Raw genomic sequence first — 21,538 nt, forward strand, 5'->3', positions numbered from 1 at the left:
TCACCCTTCCTTTAGCAGGTGCAGTGGAACAGCATCTGGTAACGCCTCCAAGTTACAAAACTCGCTACTGGAAATGTCCACAATCCATCTCCTACCAGTTGCTGACCCTTCCCAACACCACAGCACCACACACCTGTGCTTACAGGTTTGCAGCAGCGCCCTGCACCTTGTGCCAGGCACTCTGCAGACTGTAGGGAAGCCGTGACAGAATCGTCTGAGCTGTGCTCACTCTCTGAGTTTTATCCATCTTCCTCTCAGGTAGGGTTGGCTTTCCCACTGGGGACAGGCATGTCTATTCCCACCCAATCCATGCCAAAGCTCACCTTGGAAAAGTCTTTGTGACTGCACGTGCCAATGGAAAGCGAGGGCTGCAACCAGACTTCTCCCCTGGGCAGAGATCAGCCTGTCTCTCGGTAGGAGGCTCAGCCCATAGTCAGCACTGGGGTTATGCAGGCAGGGCTCTTATGCTGGGAACAGCTGGATCCATCCCTACCAGATGGCTTCCTCTAAAGCAGGGAGATCAGCTCACGTTGGAGGAAAGGTAACTTCGGTGCCACGTGGCAGCGTGACCAGCAGTGCATCCCACTCCTACTGTCCTTCAGCTGTACCTTCTGCAGACCGTACAGCACGGCACACCACAGAATCCACCCTCTGGAAACCAAGTCTTGAAGACTTCCCCTTCCCTTCTTACTTGGTGTTACTCAAAGCAGGGACTGTTTCTGATACTAGCACTGGATTCAGACTGTCACCAGGCTTGAGGTTACAAACAGCAAAAGCCTGATTGCAAGTGCCAAGGAGAAGACCCAAGATGTGCAAACTAGTGCTAACTGCCTGGTTTTGCTTGCTGGACCCCGCACCACGTTAGACAAATTTGACTGTCTTGCAATCAGTGAAACTGATTGCTGTACTGATTCCCAAACCCTGGATTAGAGCTGAGGCTGTCAGTACTTCTGGCAGTAGGTGACATTGTGAAAGTATTTCTGGAATAGACTCAAGAGCAGTCCCAACCACTAACTCTTCATTTCCAGTTCTGAGAAGGCAGTGAACGGCAAAAATAAGCCATCAAGAGCCTTAAATATCAACTGTTAATGCTTCTTTCCATGCTTCCAATGCTTCAACCAAGACATGTTATTTTTCAATTTTGGCACAAAGAAGACCATAAAAGGAGCAGTCGTCCTCAAAAAAAAACCAATAATAGCTTCAGACATTAACATTTGAAGCATTAACAGAGATAAAGACAGCTCCATAATTTGCTCTAAATTTTGTCATAATTAAGTCTAACAAGCTGACATTTCTCTTGTATCAGAATCCAAACCAAACAGAAAAAGGAAGTATATACTTCCTTAATTCAATAATTTTTGGCTAAAGCATCACAGCTTAAACCAAGGAGAGAAGTGTTTTGGCAGCCTGACTGCTTTGATGAATCAACCAGACAGCACCAGGGAATGCATGCACACCCTGGAATCATTATTTCAGCACAGGCTTTCATGTGCACAGCATCTTGTCCACTTTCTGTGCTTCTTTAAAGTCAACAGAATAGTTTAAGTAGAATATAATACCAGTGTTTACAAAGACGCGTATAAAAGAAAAATTTTTGATTTTTAAAAAGGCAACCTGAAACAACTTCTACCTTTAACTTTGTTACTTTACATTTACAATTTGAAAAGAAATTAAAGCATTTCTTAACTGAAAGGTCCATTCAGTCACTACAAATATTCAAAATACACAGAATATGATGTTTGCATTATTATCATGTTTGAATGACAAAATTAACTCCTGTTCTGGATTACTTATTGAACTCTAGTATTTTTACGTGGATGAAATCCTAAGTACATCCTACGATAATCCATTTTTGTTTTGTTCTGGCCTCTTTGGGATATTCATCAGCAAGAATAGCTGGTACTGTAACTGAACAACAAGCCACACAGCCACCTGAATATCGCCTGCATGCTTGTTCTGACCAGCCCATTTGCAACCTATCCTCAATGGAAGCAAAACACTAACTCCAAAAATAACCTGCCAAATCTTAGCCTTTGGTAGAATCCTAAACTTTTGCTTTCTTCTGTGAAACTGAGGTGAAGAAAAAGAAAACAAGGCATGTGCATATAAGAAAATAATTATTTTGATTGATGCACACTGAATAGATGATCTCTTGATATACTCATCACCTTTTTCTTTCCCAGGTACCATTCAGTTGTCAAGAAATCTTCCACCCCCCATATCAGGTACTTCTCCAGGTTTACAGAGACATTGCTCTTTCCAAAGCAAATATTGGACTTATTTTCATAGAATCAGAGAATGGTTTGTGTTAGAGGGGACCTTAAAGATTATATAGTTCCAAACCCCCCCCCCCCCCCATGGGCAGGGAAGAAACTTGATTTTAAAAATGAAGTTTCCATTTCAAAAAAAAAAATAAAATAATTTACAACTACAGATACATATCAGCAATTTCATGTTACATAGTCTGCTACAGCAATAAAGCCCAAGAACACTGAGTTAACTGAGTTAAAGCCCCATTTCTAACATAATTGACCCAAACTACCTTAATTTGGTCCCACAGCAACTGCCTCTGGAAAGTCAAACTCATACCCTCCTACACAGCCAGATTCATTTTAAAAGTGACCAAGAAATGCATGAATCCTAACATGTTGACTAAACATAATGGAGTCTTTAATACTGTTAGTCTATAAATAATTTGATACCCTCCAGATCAAACAACCATTTTTTAATAAGGGCTCAAATCAGATGTACTCAGTGCACACAATCATTTCAACAGGTAATTATCCTACTGTGACCAAGTACAGTATTGTCACCGAATTCTGTATGTCACCAGAGTATTTAAAATACAAAACTTAGCTTTTTTTTTTTTTTATTGCTGCCATGTGGATAAAAAGTGTGGCTTTTTTTTTTTTTTTTTTTTTTAAGACATGATTTGATCTGTAAAGGTACCAAAAGCTAGGAGGTCTTCCCAGAAAAGGCATCGTTCCAATAATTAAAGGTCAGGTAATTCAAGGCTACCTTATGGATATCTTTCAGTGCATCTGTCATTAGAAGGCACGGAAAACTTAAAGAAAGCAATTTTTTCTATTCTTGCAGCAACCTTGTGACAATTGTTCTTTTGTGTTAGACTTCTGGAAGTGAATCCTCTCTCAGAATGCTGACAAAAATGGAAAATAAATTGAAATATTGCTGTAGATAAGAATGGGTAAAGGATGTGCGTATCCTGTTTATTGGCCCCATTCTTAACATGAAACATGCATGCTCACATCCTTTTTTGGATTTTTATTAGTTATGTACCCAAAATGAAAGTAGCTGTGTTTCAGCTAGGGTAAATGCTCTGTAACAGCTGGATGGGATTGTGTTGTGCTTTAAAGATATCTGGAATTTATGACAGTTTTATGACACTGCACATATTTTAGAGGAGCCAGGAGGATTCTCTTCTCTCTGGAAAATGCAGCACTTGGCACTGAACTCTGAATCAGTATGTCAGGCCCTGAGTAAAGCTAACACACGATCACATTTCAAGTATCCTGTGCCCTCTTTGTCTGAAAACTAATGGGAGATTCGGTGCTCCTTTATCTATGTGCTAAAAAAAACACAACACACACACACATACCTTATCTTAAGAGACCAACTCCGCTCTTTCATGGCTTGGGGATCTGTTGAGTCCTGAATTAAACTCACACTATCTTAGTGAGTGCAATGCTGCCTGGACTGAACAGCCTCTAGATAAAAGTTGATAGGGAACCTGCCTGCTGTTAGCTCTGCAGTGACCTTCTGCAGACTGCCAGTCTCAAAGCAAAGCATCAAGGAGCATTCTTGCTTGCAACCAGCATTCAGACTGCATGGGTATTAAAAACAACAATACCAGAGAAAGTCATACCGTTTCTTTCATCAGGAAGAATTTCTTATTCTCATTGGCTGTTTTAACCTTTTTTTATTTTATTGAGGTACTCCTCAAAAGAATGCTAGGTTTGGAAATACAGTTAAATATTGTTTCATGACTACAGACTTTCTATTAATATCAATTTCCTTCCAAATTTCCTTGAGTATATCAAGAAAACTGCACGATTTAGTAATTTACTATCATTTTTAAACAGAGTTAAGAACTAGTTTTGTGTTGTTTTTTTTTTCTTTTTTAAAATCTTAAGTTTCTCACCTCTGTGAACGCATTACAATTGCTTTAAAAAAATCTTATGTGGAACTATGTATTTGTCAGAATTGCAAAGTAAAGTTTGGCATAAAAGTCTGTGAACGTGTATGAAGAGTTTAAAAAAAATCCTCCCACTATAATGGGCTGAAATAAGAGCTCCACAATGCTATTGTCTTTAAATTATTTAGCGTTCACAAAATTTCAGGCTTCTAAAACAGAGATACTTAAGACTTCTGATTAAATGCTTAAAATAATTTTCTGGAGGGATAGGAGAGCAGAAGTAATTCTTTCTTTTTATTTGAGCAGACAAAAAAATACTGGTTGCTGCAAGCAACTCCAAATACTGTATTCTCCAAAAGGACCTTATGGATACAGGAAACCTTCTGTCTGTGAAACAGTACAGACCTGGGATGTTTCCCCCCCCCCCCCGTTAGGATTTTCAACAAATGGAATAAAAAGTAGCTCAAAAACTACAGCTCGTCTTCAAAGAGAATAACGCTTAATCATATGCTGCTGCTCATTAATAAGGGTAAGCCAACAACACCACATCTTGTTTTTAAAATTTTAAGCAACTGGCAGCGCACCCATAACTCTGTATACTTTAAGCTTTTTTGTTTGTTTTTTAATTTTAATTAATATTTATATCTGGCTATTTGATTACTATTTGTTAGCCTATTCAACTGATTTCCAATATCCAGTGCACAATACGATGCGTAATACAATTTTAAATAAATGTATGCATAGAAAATTACACCTGTGAGACAGTCTCCAGATGAGACTGAGAAAACAAAACTGAAGTGTTTGTAGCTGGTAACTACTGAAAACACAAACACATCTTTCCACGGGTGCAAAGACATACTCAAATATTGGCTTACAAAGCTGAGTTTTGCTTATCAATCTAGTAAAACTACTAATATGTATTAAACCCATTGAAATAATTCTGTTGTCAATTTTGTCCCACTAATAGCATGCAGAAACAAAAGCCTTTCAGAACTCCCTTTTACTCCCACCTTCCGCATCTCCATCCTCCCCCTCAAAATCAGGGTTAAACTCTTCCAGGTCATTTTAGAACTTGTTAAATGAAAAATAGGTGCAAGCTGAGTCTAACGTTTTTATAGCTAGCTGGAATCTGGACCTACAGCCATTCCTAGAGAACAGAAGCAGGGACATTGAGGACTTCTCTGTGCCCTCTGGCTCACGTGGCAGCTCAGAGCCAGGTGCCGGCTGGTAGCCAGCATGCAGGTAGCCCTGACAAGCACGTGCTGGCTCCTGCCCAGACGGCAATCCAAACACAAGCAACCGGTGACATAGGAGGAAGGCAGAGGTGGTACCGATGGGAAATGCTGGGTGTAAAAGGGATTGTCACAGAGTATAGGACACTAGGAGGAGCTGGAGGTGTGAAAAGGTGCCCTGGTGATATCTGGGGGAGAGGGAAGGAGGAAGAGACATGGTCATTATTCTGATGCCTGTTTACTGCCTGTCCCTTTTGAATCCACACTTTTAACACAAAATTAAAACCCAGCAAAGCTTCTATTTCCAAAAATAGATCTGGTATTGATAATGTTTCTGAGATGTCAAAAAGCTAGATAATCACTATTCAGAAAGAATACAATGTTAGATGTATTTTTAACATTAGAACACCACTTACATGATTTCGATCAGAACTGAAATTCAGGTGATGCTGAAAAAAAGCTAAATTCTTTACAACAAAGACGAAAAATGAGTATGCTTAAAGTGGAAGACATTCTTCTCCAAAAACTAACGTCATGTAACCTCCTTGTATTATCCTGCTCCTTCAAAAGAAGGCATACATTAGTTCTACAGATGTTACATGCTATGGTTTCCAGTAGCGACAATCAGTGAACAATATTACAGTTGTTGAAGCAAGTACAATAAGTGTCAAAAGCTATTCTTCTACTACCATCTATAAAGTTCAAGAAGAGTAGTTTTAAACAGCAATCTACACAAAAAAAACTCTTGTACGTGCACACAGCTATAGAATGAAAAAATTTTTTCATTCTATTACTTTTCCTAATCAGGTAAGGAAGCTGTCAAATTATTATTTCATTTCAAGACACTATGGGAAAATATTTTTGCATTCTGTTTTACAGGATTTATACAGAAATATAACATCCTGCCTTTTTTGAAATGCGGGGAAGGAGAAAGGCTCTTTCCACAAAGAAGCTTATCCTCAGAAATAGCACAGTTTAGCACTAGACGTGCCAGAGGAAGAGGGGGGAGGGATTATACCACAAGCGTCTCCATTGTACTGAAAGACGACTTTTCCTATGGATGGGCGATCATCCTGTTATGCGGCTCTGAACTTCCTCCTGCATTGTGAGTCTCAAGTCATGGAAAGAGTAAAGTTCTTAAACTGAGGATTGTGTTGGGAATTCCAACCACTTTCAATACAAGTTAACCAAACAAATACATCACGGTCAGACTGTTAACATCCTGGTTTAGTTTGCTGAAGCCACTATTCTTTTGAAAAAATAATGTAATCAGGAGAACTCTGGATAGTTATCTTGTTACTTCTTTCGGGTTCTGATAACATTTGGACCAATTGAAAAAAATCTGGAACTGCACTAGAAAGCCAAGTACAAAACGCAAGACAATGCAACCTTTGCAAAACAAACTGTCCCTAAATAGAGACTAAATGGGAGCACACTGACAGATCCAAATACAACCAGACTAACCACCTATCAAAAAATCTCTCCAAAATCCAAGAAACATTACTATACCTGCATTTGGGAGACTATTAACATTTAAATTGCTGAAGTTCCAACTGTAGCTGAAAGTTACAGTTTCCAAAGTGCAATCTGTAAAAGGCTGCTGTGAAGTGCCTCAATAAGAGGCCAGCTACCCCCTTAAGAAAAAAATCATTAACAACGTGGAGCAAAGTGACTAAGGAGCTATTAATGTTAGGTTAGGACTTGTAGCATGTGTTCCAAGAAGAGTACAGTACATACCAGTGCCATTGCAATCTATGCAGTCAACTGTGGAACAAGCTGGCTTATGCTATTGGCAGCTTCTAATTTGTTGCAGCCTCAAGTATGCTATGCTAAACAACCCTGCAGTTACCTGATAGCCTTCTGTTTTTTTCTGGCACCACTTCAGCAAGGCATTTCTCTTGGATCCTCCATATTCTCTTGCTAGGGCAGACAAGGGATCTTTCCTTTCTTCCCTAGTAATGAGGGAGAAGCACAATTTATAGCTAGTAATATATCTTAGACAACAGAAATACATATTGCGAAGTTCAAAAAAAAAACCACAAATTGTCATAGTGAAAGTAGCAAGGTGCAGCATTACTGAGTGAAAAACGGAATACACAGAAATACCTGTAGACCTGAAAATTATTTTTGAGGAATTCTTTCATTAGCAAATATTCCCCCCCACACACACACACACTAAACTTTTTTCTAGGTATTCCATTCTCAATGATATTTTCTTAAGAGTTTAGAAAATTCAATTCACAACACGTCAAGTTCCAGCTTGAACCATTAAGCTAACTCAAGTGACTTTATTTTGTATTTAGAAAGAGAATAAACTGATGCTATCTCTTCTGCATTTCATGGCTGATTACAAATGTCACCTTGAAACAACAGGTTTGCATATTAGCTGCACGTTGTTATTAACAGAACATTTGCCTGAGAACTGGAGTTCTCAAAAAGGCAGGGGCAGATCTGCTAGGTTGATCTGCTATTTGATACATCGGCACAATAATGATTCACTTTTTTTGAAAGCTGTTATTGGGAACTAAGCATTGGTTATCAATTAATTTCACCTCCAGTGTCAAATTATCTCAAGTCATTTCTTCTTGAAGGCAAGACTGAGGAAGGGAAGAATGATCTTATCCAGGTAGACCACTTTCTTCCACTTGAGTCATATATTACAACCCTCTCTTAACTAGGCTTCAGAAATGAGCACTTAGATTAAAATAAATAAATATATATTATTTCAGCCCATTCCTCCAGCCTGTCCAAGTCCTCTGGATTGCACCACAACCCTCTGGCACATCAGCCACTTCTGTTTTTGTGTCATTGTCAGACTTGCTGAGGGTGTACTCTGCTCCATCATCCAGACCATTAATGAAGATGACAAACAGATCTGGACCCAGTACTGACCTCCAGGGTACTCCACTAGTAACTGGTCTCCAAGTACACCCTAGGCTGCTGACCACCACTATCTGGGCCCAGCCATTCAGCCAGCTGGCAACCCACCTCGCTGTTCGCACACCCAGCCCAAACATCAACCTCTTGTCCCTGAGGATCTACAGGGGACACGTCAAAGGCCTTACTGAAGTCCAGGCTCAGAAGAGGTCAAAGAAGGTCATCAAAACAAATAATGATGGGACTGCATATTTAATCTACAACAAAGATTATGAAACACTACGAGAACTTCAGCACAGAGCTTTGGGACAACCTATGAAAACTCAAATTTCAAGTTCCCTCTCTATGCTAAACCATACTGTTTAGCCATGGAGGAGCTGTACAGCCTGTTCTCAAATTCCAGTAAATGCACATGGTTTATATCAAGTTCTCTCAGTTATGAAAGCCCAGCTAAAGGAAATAAAATAACATAAGTTGTATGCAGACAATGAAAAATAGTTTGACATACAAGTCTTATAAGTTAGTGTATTAGGTTAACTTAATTCAAAATCAACTGAGCCAATAAAGATTCAACTAGAACAGGAACAGTAAACTTCAAATATTTGTTTTAGTGAACTATAGCAATAACTGTTTATTTTACCACGACTTTCAGAAAAAGGTAGGGGAAAAAGAGAAACTCAATCACAAAAACATACTCAAGTCCAGCAGCGGCACTGTGAGCAGTGTTCCAGAGAGCCCATTCATCGCTACGCACCCACTCCTGCAGTCTGCACTGCTCCTCCTGTTGTAGGGCTTGGAATTTCAAGCAGTGCCTAGGCAGCTTATTATCAAGATTATAACTGTACAATTACTACATGAAATGCCACATATCTGCTACAGTCTGCAGACTGCCACCCATGCAATTTTATGCTATGAGTTCAAAGCTCATATACAGGTCTTTTAGTCTTTTTTATTTCTGCATATACTTGGTCTTAAGTGCTAACATATACAATATACATTGCTGCTGATAAAGTAACCACAGATCCAAACTCAGCTTAATTTCTGCACAGTGGAAAGAACAACACATACATGTTGCAACTGATTTCAGGAACGCATTTTCAATATCCTCCACGGCTGTAAATATTCACAATTTTATAATGTAATTATTACATATTGTAATGTCTCAGAACATTAAGGATTTAATGTTTCTGCTGTACAAAAACTCTCAAGAACTTCTGTGTCAAATAGGCTTAAAAAAGTCATTTTACCTTTGCCTCTCAGTTTCCCAATCTAACAGGCAAGACTGTGTACATACTTCACTTGCATAACATACAGTGTAAATACTCTGAGGTTCTTGTAGCTGATAACATTGATAAATTTAAACCTTTTCCTATCTGTAAAGGTTTATCTTTTTATCATACTAATAAGAGAGAGGTGCCTGGCCATTCTTTCTTAGACTTAGGTTATGATTTCAAGTGTGGTACAAATAACACAGGCCAATTCAGTCCTGGCTATTCAATAGTGTCTGGAATTAAGACCCAGTCATACTGCTTTTTGTCCTCAGCTGTGACTACTAAATTTAAAGTTTATCACGTTTTCTCCAAGTCCAAGTCACGCTGTAGCTCACTTCTTGGATTTGGTTTCATGGTATATTGAACTGATGTGATGATATTATTTAGTGACATGATTTAGCTTTCTTTTCTAGTGGAGCATAAAATCATGGCATTGACCATATAAGCTCTAAAAAGTATACTGAGCTGGAGGAAGCACTTTGTTTCCAAAGATTGTTGTTGCATGGGTAGCAGTAAAATCTGCAGTCTTGATGCCAACATTATATGCTAGATACACACAGACAGATAGCTATGAAATTAACACTTTTTGGTGTATAACAGAAAAAGGCTTTTACCTTATTCGACTTCTGGTTGTAGGGGTGACTGATGCTGTAGGGGAAGATGAGAGTGATAGCTGTGGTGAGGTGGTACCCATTGCCATGAGAGATGCTGGAGATGCTCCATCAGGTGCACTGATATCCCGTTTGATTTCTTCACTACTTCTTCGAGAGACTATACAGTGAAAAACGTCCATATATTGATCATTTGCTAACAATAAAACCTTTTGAACTTATTCCTGCTCTCTAACAAGCGTTAGTTCAGAAACCATGAAAAGAAATCCATATACAGTCCTAGGCTTTGACATTTTTCTTTGTACTTGCCACTAAAGAGGTATCAAGTATTTCAAGTGCACGACCAACATTTTGTTTTGACATACAGGCTCTAACTTAAGAAAATGTGATGAACACATCTAATGATATAATGATACTTCATTACTTCCATTTGGAAGACTCCATGAATGAAAATAAATTTTAACATCAAACCATACACTTTTTCTCTAGTCCATGAAGTTATGTCACTAAGAAAAAAATAATTTAGTTAATAGCTGCTTTGTTTCCACTTAGTTTTAGTCAAGAATTGACACCCAAACGATGCTCTGGACTTGAATTAAAGATCAGCAGGCAAATTAAAGATTGATCTGAGACCACCAGACAAAACGTTTTTGTCAAGAAAAAAAAAAGAGCAAGCATTACATTCTGTAGAATGGTCATGTTTTCTCTACATGGAAGAGATCCCAGTTAACAGTATGAGGTTTGCCTTTTATATCTACACAGTTACACGTTTGATTTGCAAACATAAACAATAGCAACTCTGCACAGACTTCAGAGACTTATTTTCTAATGACTTATGGCAAGTAAATTAGTTCATAAATTCCAGACACTAGAAGTTGAGAAAAATTATTTTGGGTGGATGTTTTCAGTACAAATCAAAATGAGCTAAACCCCTTTTTTTCCCCTGAAACCATTTATTCAAATATAGGGATCTTAAAACATATACATATATATGCCTCTCAAATCAGTTCTGCCTAGTTTAACAGGAAGTACCATTTTTTCATTATCCCACTATTTATGCTACTAATCGTAAAGATTTGTCTCTAGAAGCCTTTTAAAACTTATATTTTTCAATTCTTAAAAAAAAAAAAAAAAAGAAAAAGAAAACAGTTAACAGCAAAATGCAGAAACCACCAAGAGTAAAAACTGGAAATATTTGTAGGTTCTGCCAGTCACCAAATAGACTACTGTAAAATGATTTACTGCAAAACTTTTGTCCTACAGAATGGGTAGAAGTTTTGCTAGGTAACATGGGAAAATATTTACATGCATTAGGTAACATACAAATATGCATTTGTTACCTAAAAAGAACAATCCTCCAATTTTAAAGGAGAGACCTTCTCCAGCCATTGAAAATAATTCTTCTCACAAACAAAAAAGGAATAGCTCAGCCAGAGAAGGACAGAATGTTTCTCTGTCTCACTCGCTTTTTAAAATACAACTTTTACTGCTTGAATGTAGGTTAACAGCCAGGTAGAGTTTCTTGGAACATATTAGTCAGCTGTTACGTGCATGATTGACACACAACCATACAGTATACTATCTTGGTACAAATCTCTATATGCAACAAGAAGGACACTAGAAAAGCAATTTAAAAAAATCTGTTCTGTTCCATTTGATGCAATGAAACTGCATTTATTTATTTATTAAACCATTGGACTTAACTCTTCTTCCTCATATACTTCAACAGAAAACTCAAACACTGAAAAGTAAGCTATTCTAAATATCCAATCTTTTGAAAAGACCTCAATAGTCTGAAAACAAAAGGTGTCTCTCAAAAAAGAGAAATAGATCTATAAGTACAGCATTGAAATGAGAATTCCTAATTTTATTAGTCGTCTAGAAAACGTGATATTACCTGAAATAGATTTGGCACTTTCCATAGCGGGTACTCTTGGCAAAGATGCTGGTCTGCTGGTAGACGACGTTCTCAACAAATGTTCTAGACAAAGAAAATGAAGACAGGACACCATTAGCAAAGATTCCAGTTCAAGTAAGACATTTAGATACGCATCACAAATACTGCCTACCAATGCCTGAGTTTGGCTGCTTTAGTGAGAGCAATAGATTTTATCTGTACAAAAGAAGGCCTAAAATTTGCTCATTACTAACAAAGTTCACTATGAACACATCATGGCCTTTTTAGTCCTTTTTCAGTAAGGCCTCTCTCACAGTTGCCCTGTTCTATTAAAAACGAGTTGTAAAACCAAAAGTCCAAGCAAGGAATCCCCATTTAGCACACTGGAAAAAATGTCTGATATGCCATTCACAGTTTGGAGTGGTAAAGCAGATTGGTTCTGTGTCATCCTCCCTCCCTTTTTTGGTCTGTTTGGTAATTTATTTATTTTTTAAATACAAATGTGCTTTCCTAACTTTCCCATGAATTGGGGTCAAAAAGGTGCCTTCATTTTTCCTAGGGAAAGATTGGTTCAGCCTTCTGACGATGAGTGAAATCAAACTTCAGCAAAACTAATTTTATGTAGCATTTAACCAAACCTAGTTTTTGTTAGTTTCCATTTAAAATTAATATTCCTTCAAATAAAACCTTTAAACTTTTATGCATAAAGTTTACATACTCATGTTGCTGTAGATATAATTACAAGGCAGCAATTTTAATACAAAAATATGAAAAAGGTGAACGAGTATTCAAAATAAAATGGTAAACCCACTTCACTAGTTGAAAACATGACATAAGGAACATACATTGCTTTATATATATATATATATATATATATATATATATATATATATATATATATATATATATATATATATGCACACACACACACTTGTAAACAGGAATTCTGTCAGACATTCTCTACCAGAATACTTTCCTGCTCCTGCATTTAACTAATCGTAATGAAAACACAGAAACTACAGAAAGCATGTCAATCATTTTGTGTTTAAGCTTATGTCTACCCATGAACTCTGTAACAATTAAAGAATCCTAAACTATCTTCTTGGAAAGGCATTTCAATATTCCTAAAAATATCAACGTTTCTAAAATTAAAACTCCAGCTGCACTGAACAAAACCTCAATATACATTCAACAAAAGCAAGAAGGAAATTTGGCACGTACGGACTATTACGAAATGCTACCAAAAGAAAAAAAAGCACCCTTTATAAAACATCAGACTTCAGGAATACCAAACTGAGAGGAAATATTCAGTCTGGAGTCATATGGGTATTATCTTAAGAAACATCTACAGAAAAAAAAAAACTAAAACAGGCATAAATCAGAGAGCTACACCCAACATATGATAGCCATTCACTCTCACAGGAAGAGCACATTGTGAACATTTTGAGAGACAAAACAAAGTTCACACAACAGGGAAATATTGGAAAACAGATAAATCAACACTCAATTCCATTCCATTTTTCACCTGGCTCCTGAGGATTCAATACTTAATAAGTTTATATTTTGTTATTCACATGCAATACAATTACAGTTATCCTCCCGGTTTAAGTTTGAAACACACACACAAACCACAACACATAATGTAGCCCCAGAGGTGTGCATTTTTTAAATCTGGAAAGCAGCAGCATGATATATCCCTAAGATCTTGATTTTGCAAGTGATTTCAGTTTATATACACACATTAAAGCAGATTAATGCCCATTTACTAGGATATAATTGTGTTTTTGTTGAAAACTCAAAAAAGCATCTTTTTGATATGTCACCATGTGTGATGAAAAAAGTAATAAAAACACTTACTTTGCATTTAGAAGTCAAAATATTTTGCTTAAAAAGCATCTAATATGATAATGATCTGGATATGACATACAACAGAAAAAATACTAGCATTGCTGAAAAGTTTAAATGAACTTGAATAAATACCTTGCACAGGGATTTCAGCGTAGCTCGGTCTTTTGTCTGTCAGTGTAGCAAGGGGTTTTGAAGTGGAGATCGGTCCACTTATGGAATGTCTCTGAAACAGAAAAATCCTTGTGTCAAACAATTTGCTACATATAAACCAAGCAGAACAAAACAAAACCTCTACAAAATACAATTTCTAAATATTCTTTCCATACAGGAAAAAAAAATAAAATATAATTTTTCATTTGTCCACACCATTGCTAGAAATTCGTTCAATTTTTTTCATGACATGGTTCACCCTGGGGACCGTTTAATGAAGGCTTTCCCTCTCATTCTGAATGAGAAGTATCATTCCCCTCGGCTTTACCTATTGCTAGGAAAGCTGCAAAAGTCATCATCTTAACACTGTCTTTTCAAATTTTACGTAAAATGTTTAGCAATTCATAGCTTCTGGCAGCTTGAAGTGCAAGTGTATGATCACAGATGCATCTTGCACATAATTTAATAACCACTGGATAACACTGAAAATAGCGTTTTGTCCATCACACAAACAAAAAGCCACACAAATAAAAACTGCACAATTCAATAATTACCCCTACACTTCCTGAAACTTATATCCAAGTGCTGAAGACCTAAGACTGTCAACAGATATTTTTCGTGCTTTTTGGTTTTGCTTTCTTTTGAAAAAATGATTTCAAAGAGCCTACTGCAAGTTACATTACATCCTTATTCACCCTTTTACATTAGATTCCTATATTTAATCATAATAAGTCCAGTAATGTGTTTATCCTGAAAACTTTCAGCTCTCCATCTGGCCCAAGATTAGATGAGAAGGTTAAATGAGCCTTATCTTCATAAAATAACAAAGCTCAGATGTTTCTCATGCCAAATCATGTAGGCAAGACAGACATATCCAAAACTGTGATAAACAGAAATTTGCAGTATATACTTTGTCGCATCCTGTAGCACAGGCAAGATTACGGGACTACTTATTTGTCATTTTGGGCCAAACTAGGATTATGCTTTTGTGCTAGTAATCAAATGGAGAAAACAGCTACCAACATCCAAGAACCAACTACAAAACACAGTGTGAAGAATTTTATTGCTTTATATATCAAAATCCTGAGGTATTCTACAGATTATTCCCTTAAACGTGTAAATAAAAGTGACAGTAACCATGAGCCTTGCACAGTGCTCCCCACAACAGCTTCCCATAACGGTTGCTATTCCAAAGTTTCATTACCTTTATATTTCATTTCACCCTCTTAGTATTTTTATTCATTGTTATTAAAGAAGGATTATATCAAAATGAGAGCCTTTGTTTCCAATATATAAGTAAATGAAACATATACAATAATCAATGAGGTTAAAAGAAAAAAAAACTTGTCATTTCGGCTGGCTCTGGGATTGCTGTTAGAAAGGCAGAGCAGTATAGAGCCTCTGCCAGGAAAGGAAGGTACACAGAGCAGGCACGCTGCTGGATCACCGTATATCTTTATCACTTTCTCAGCTTCCGGGTATCACTTAAAAACAAACATCCTTTACGGATATCGTCAGAAAACGACTGTGGTACTCAACTGATAACTTGCTATGTATCAGTATTGTCTCCTTGTTATAACACAAGCTGTTTGTTTTTCTGCTTTTTGCTCCTGTTGACACTGCAGTCTGGGCTTAACTTCGTTGTTACTAGTTCCTTATTAAATATCTTACTGTTACAGCTACCAATAATAATGTAGTGACTCAGGAAATTAGAGGAAAATGATCCAACCAGTATGTTCACATATCAAGTTCCACTTGGCGGTATCTTTACAGTAGTAGTGCACAAGTGTCTCTTGGACGGTAATTTTTCCTGAAACATTTTACAAGTGTTAAGGATATTTCTGCTTGAGTGACCTGCCGAAATTGCAGATTTGCCATTCATTTCATTTACAAAACACATCTGATGTGTAATGAAGCAAGTATGGATGCTACCAATCTCTTGATATATAGCTTTTTTCCTTCAACTAGAAATACACTCGAACTTGTTCAGTTGCTAAACACCATTTGTCCCTTACACCAGTGTCCAGATTCCTCAACACTACATAAAAGAGGATCAAAAGTTTAAAGGAATCATATGCTTTTGAGGCTACTCATGGAAATTACCAATGGGAAAGAAATTACTAATGATGCTTTGCCATCTGTGTTCCCATTCATCCTACACTGAGGTCTAGGCAAAAGGAAATGTTAGAACCTTTAAGGAGTACTTTAGATGGGATGCAATAAAGAAAATTGTTTGGAGTTAAATTAAATGATTTTACGTTGTAGTCTCTGTATAATGTAATTACAATTAAAGACATTAAGATTATCAACAGTTATTTTCCCACAGCCATTCTTAGCTCCTGCTAGCTAGCTATTAGTCATTAGATTTTTTCTTTTCCTTTTTTAAGATGAGTAACAGCCCCAGAAGAGAAACAGGGACACAGGTCAGAAAAAAAGAGAAGAACAAACATCTGACACTTTAACTATGACAGGATGGATTAATCCCTTTAACTCCAAATATTTTAACTCTGACTCTTAATTGTTGCATCTGCTGTTGGCTGTGGAAAGAAACATGACCTTCAACCACTATCCAGGTACCTATTCCTGACGGGTACTTTGCACCTCACTGTGTACTTACCTACTTCAGTAAGATATTTATGCCAATGTACCTACACGTGGCAATTCCAAAACAAACACAGCTCTCTGCATATTACGTAGTTACAATGTGGAAGTCTGACTGAATTGCTTGGAGCCTGAATGTTTGCATGCTCAAAGCAAAGCTGGACATTCACTGATGAGCAGGGAATCCAGAACCATGTCTGGTTCCAAGAATCTTCCAACTACAAAACTGAAAAAAAGTACTCGGCGAAGTTGGCAGTTACACCTCCTTGTCCTTACACTCCTTTCTAGGCATCTGCTTCGATGCCTTTTCGCATCTCCACTCTTAGCAGACTACCAGACGCAAACTTTCTCGCTAAGCATATGGACAAACTCTGAAGGGTTATTTTATATTCTGAAAAGCAATCTCCTTATACAACGTTTCCCAACTGTTTTGCAATATTGCTAAGCTATGGTAAATAACCACTATGCTCCACTATGGGTTTGGACATAAAGCCAGAAAGGGGTTTTGCTTGTTTTCAGTTGCAAAAATATATTTAAGAACACCTCCCCTTATCCATGCACGCATTACTGTGAAGATAAACAAATCAAGCAAAACCTCTGTAGATTGAGGAAATTCATGTCACAGTCCAATATAAAAATGAAATGATACAGGTTATTCAGAGACCACATATCAATGCAGCTGTGCTTGGAGAATCTTTTTGACAGCTAATCCGTCTTATCGTGATATCAAAACGAACTGAGTTTCTCAGTATTCATATTTCTTCATATTTCCTGTGTGACTGCATTCAAAAGCACCTGACATTAACGATAATAAGCATGGCAACACTCATACCAAGATCATCTCTTCCACCTTTACTCAAGATCTTAAACCACAGATGTGTTCCGTAAGATGAGAGAGCCTCTACATCAACTCATATTGCAACTACTTATAAAAATACTACTTTTCAACTACAAGAGAGAAAAAAAGTAAAAAATAATATAGAAGACAACAGTAGAAAACAAAGTAGTAATATGAAAATGAAGCAAAGGAAAAGATGAAAATTGTTTTTGAACCTGAACCCCTTCTCTATCAGAAAACATCCTTTAAATGAAGTTTATGTAACAGAGATCATAAATCCCAGTTGCTTTCAGCATAATTATAAAAACTTACAAGAAAACCACCTATCATCAAAGAAGACAATAGAAGCTATTTTCATTTACATGCCTTCCCCTTTGTCTTTCAGTCAATGCTTGCCACTAATGAGTGTCCAGCTATTAATGACTTGGTTCTATACCAGAATTCAAGATTCAAGTAATTTTGGCAAACAGTACAACAAAACAAGATCAGTACATCTGATCAAGTTTACAGTATTTTCAGTTAAATAAAGTTAAATAAGCCTTGGGCTTGGTCAAGAAGCCCTCTGACTGCCAAAGCAGAAGTACTGCCAAAGTCCAGCCTTTTAGAACATGACATTAAGTGTACTTCTTCCTACAAAAGCACAGAAATAAACAGAAATATAGAGACAGATCAACAGAAACAAAGCATGTCAGAGAATGTCACATTTAAATAATTTAGAAAATTGTTGTCAGGAGTGACTGAACTGCAGAAAATAGCAGAAGCTCTCAAAAAGTCATTCCAGCATTATCATGAAGGCAAGGGGAGAATTACTGACGTTAAAGGAGTAAAACTTTTTTTTTTTTTTTTTTTTGAGAATCTGGTCCCATCTTTGTCCTTAAGCTTGTTTGCTTTTGCTGAAGTCTCTCTTCATGCAGCTAATGAGATCATAAAAACAGCAATGATCTATAAAGCTGAGCACTACTGATGATGCAATCTTAAGTGTACCTAGACTCCTGTAGCAGATGAATAAATGGACAAAGCTTCAAAGGGGACAGCACAAAATACACGGTACAATCAGCAACTGGACAAAACTCTCAGTCTGCACAAAATTAACAAAGATAATCAATTTACAATGATTTCATTCTTCTCTGGTCAGGTCTGATATCAAAAGCCCATGCAACATGGGATACATTTATACTGATGACTGCTGACAGATTCTGCACAGATCTGAGACCACTGCCTGAAGGGGATTACTGCTGTTTCCATTCCAGGCACAGGACTAACAACTGACAAACAGCAAGTCTAAATCTAAGGAATGTAGATAAAGTTTTCCTCACAGCCTTCTCAGTACTGCAGGAATAGCAAGGGTTGAGAATATTTAACAAGAATTTCCAAATTATGCCAAATCTTGTATTTACAATATGGTTCTCCATGAAGGACTCCAAAGGAACTAATGTAGTATATGTGTGTTTTGTAACTTTTCCTTCAGTTGCAGTGCTTAAACAGATGTTATACAAACAGGACATGTAAGAAAACATGCCTAAGTTATAATAACCTCTTACAAGAAAATAAGAGTTTAAGGAGATATTTCTATGTGGACCTTAGGTGCAGTGATCAGGAAGGAACAGACATGGGCTCCATCTGTATCAAAACCAGGGAATTCTTACATTTCGAATACAGCTGTCTAAGTGTCATTTTCTCTAAGGTTTCCTTGGAGAAGCACCCTTTTGTTAGACTGAACATTTTAGTAGCTACTTACTTGAAGAAGCATTTTATCATTATGTCCCCACAAAGCCAAACAATAGTAGTGGCTGTAGTTTCATGTGCTCTTCTTCACAAAGAAGGATTAAATGCAGTTATAAAACACCTACCTGCATAGGGGAGACAGCAGCAGCTGGGGGCGTTTTCATGGGACTTGGACTCAGGGGAGTGCGAGGAATTGTGGCAGCAGCAGGGCTTGGAACTAGCAGACACACAGAAAGGAAACCATTGTGAGCACTGCACCATATTGCAATGAACAAGGAGACTGGCTGCATATAGCAAACACTCTCCTTGCATTTTACATTACTGGTTTTACCAGATCACATCTTTTAAAATTTCAATTAGTAACTGCCTGCAAAATCATTCAGAAGTTTGCCTACACGTTCAATCCTCTGTAATTACATTCATTTTCTGTCTTGAATATATTATCCATGGTAAAAACATTTAAGTTTACTGCAGGGTGGACACGGCTAAGGTGCAGGATACTATTACCCTGGCAGATGTAAATGATAGCATTGCTAGTTCTCTGATCTCCAGATAGTTAAAGAGATGGTAGCAGGCTCCTGGAACAGTAAGACAGGAAAGATATCCACTGTCACCTGCTTCTCCTTTCTCATTTTCAATCCAATGCCATCACTACTACATAGTCCATAGCTAATGTAGGCCTACTGTTATGTAAGAGTATCCAAATTTTGAATTAAACAAATACTATGATTAGAAAAGTATGAAAACAGATAAACACTGAGCTGGCTGAGTCAGTCATATGCTTCCTTAACAGCATGATTAGGTATGAATGCTGAAGACAACAGATACCAGCTTAAAATAAAAGGTGAAAAAGAAGGCAGAGGGAATTTACTCTTTTACCAAACTCCGGCAAGATAGAACCTTATTCCAAAACAGATTGGAAAACCTTCTAAGTTAACTCTAGGAAAATCAAAAACTTAATACCTATGAAATAAGAAAATATGCAAGGAAATAGAATCATTTACAGAATCACCAAATAATAGAGATACTTCTATAGCATACTACATTTTCAGTCTTTAAGGGTGTAAAAATCGATTTGCCACGCACAATACAGGTACTGTAAATCTCTCTGGTAATATAGTCTACTTCCAGCAAGGTCTTTTTACTTCAGAAGCTCACAGCAACATTATCATAAGTGAAATTCAAGGACAAAAGACTTGGTGAAGAAAATGTTTTAAACCATACAACATCTCACATGCAATCAAACCTAAAACCTGTTTCCCATTTCAGAAGAATTACTTGGTTTTCTTATTCTACTCATCTACAGAGAAGGACAATAGTATCTTTTTTTTCACCATCAGAAAATTACAGTGAATTCCACTGTCTCAACAGTGAGATCCCTTTCATTTCAGAAATTATACCCCCTATCTTCTAATAGTGATATTGGTTGGACCTTATTTTTAACTTTCATTAGCACTTTGTCTATGCAAACGCAAGTTATTAAAAGAAACAAACTTGGCTCTAGCCATTCCATTGCTTTTAGAATGCTTATTTTGGCACACCATGTACACAACTTAATAGGAAGGTTGCAGTCAGCTGTGATTCCAGCTACAATTATGTACTGTGTGTTTATGTATTTCTAATATATGGGAGCACAATCAAAGCATCTAGCATGTGAAACACTGGCACTGCAGCAGTGAAGAAAAAACAGAAAACAAAGAAGGATGCTTGCCCTTAACCACAGTGAACAAGCTGTTGTGCAATCAAGTTTAGGTTGATTTGTTTCAGCCACCACTTATAAATCATGATGGTATAATAAAACAACTTACCTTTGAATTGGCTAAGCCATTAGAAATGCCCAAGTCAAAATACCCAAAAAACATAACGTAGTACAGACACTACATTGGTTGAAGATAATTACCTTGGGAGGCACTGTCGAATGACTTGATGAGTGTTTTTACAGTAGGAGTTGGCTCTGAGGAGGTGGATGATCTGCGACTCAGGCCCATTCCCTGTCTCAGAGCTGCCAAATCTCTCTCTACGGCATTCATGTAATTGTATACTCGGCCACGTTCCTCTTCCTGCCTGAAATCAATATGCAGCCTGTTTAAGGCATTTAAAAACATCTTAACACACAAAGTGTTACAAAATCAACACAAATTTGAAGTCAAATTAAAATCTATGGTCAAAAAAAATCAGTCATTAACCTATTTTTCTTTCCACTGTAATTGAGGAATAGATGATCGCCCTAAATTACCAATGTAAGAGTTCTTACTATTTGTCAGCCAGACAGCTTAAGCACCAGGCAAAGAAATCTATCAAATCAATAGTCTATTTAAGGCTAAATTTCTGTTCC

The 21,538-nt window shown here is 37.1% G+C and overlaps 1 protein-coding gene across 3 annotated transcripts in view; it reads right to left on the bottom strand.

Annotated features, from left to right (window-relative positions):
- The window catches only part of SPECC1L (sperm antigen with calponin homology and coiled-coil domains 1 like), a 69,985-nt gene that overhangs the window by 16,854 nt on the left and 31,593 nt on the right, over positions 1-21,538 (bottom strand). For all 3 annotated transcript variants that reach the window (XM_084297480.1, XM_084297478.1, XM_084297479.1), the window contains exons 8-13: positions 21,104-21,267; positions 19,329-19,420; positions 14,022-14,112; positions 12,042-12,125; positions 10,148-10,304; positions 7,235-7,337 (exon numbers count right to left, since the gene is read on the bottom strand). In XM_084297480.1, coding sequence (XP_084153606.1) covers positions 7,235-7,337; positions 10,148-10,304; positions 12,042-12,125; positions 14,022-14,112; positions 19,329-19,420; positions 21,104-21,267 — 691 coding nt within the window. The remainder of the gene's footprint in view (positions 1-7,234; positions 7,338-10,147; positions 10,305-12,041; positions 12,126-14,021; positions 14,113-19,328; positions 19,421-21,103; positions 21,268-21,538) is intronic.

Source organism: Netta rufina (assembly GCF_964035555.1).
Source record: "Netta rufina genome assembly, chromosome: 17".
Taxonomy (NCBI): domain Eukaryota; kingdom Metazoa; phylum Chordata; class Aves; order Anseriformes; family Anatidae; genus Netta; species Netta rufina.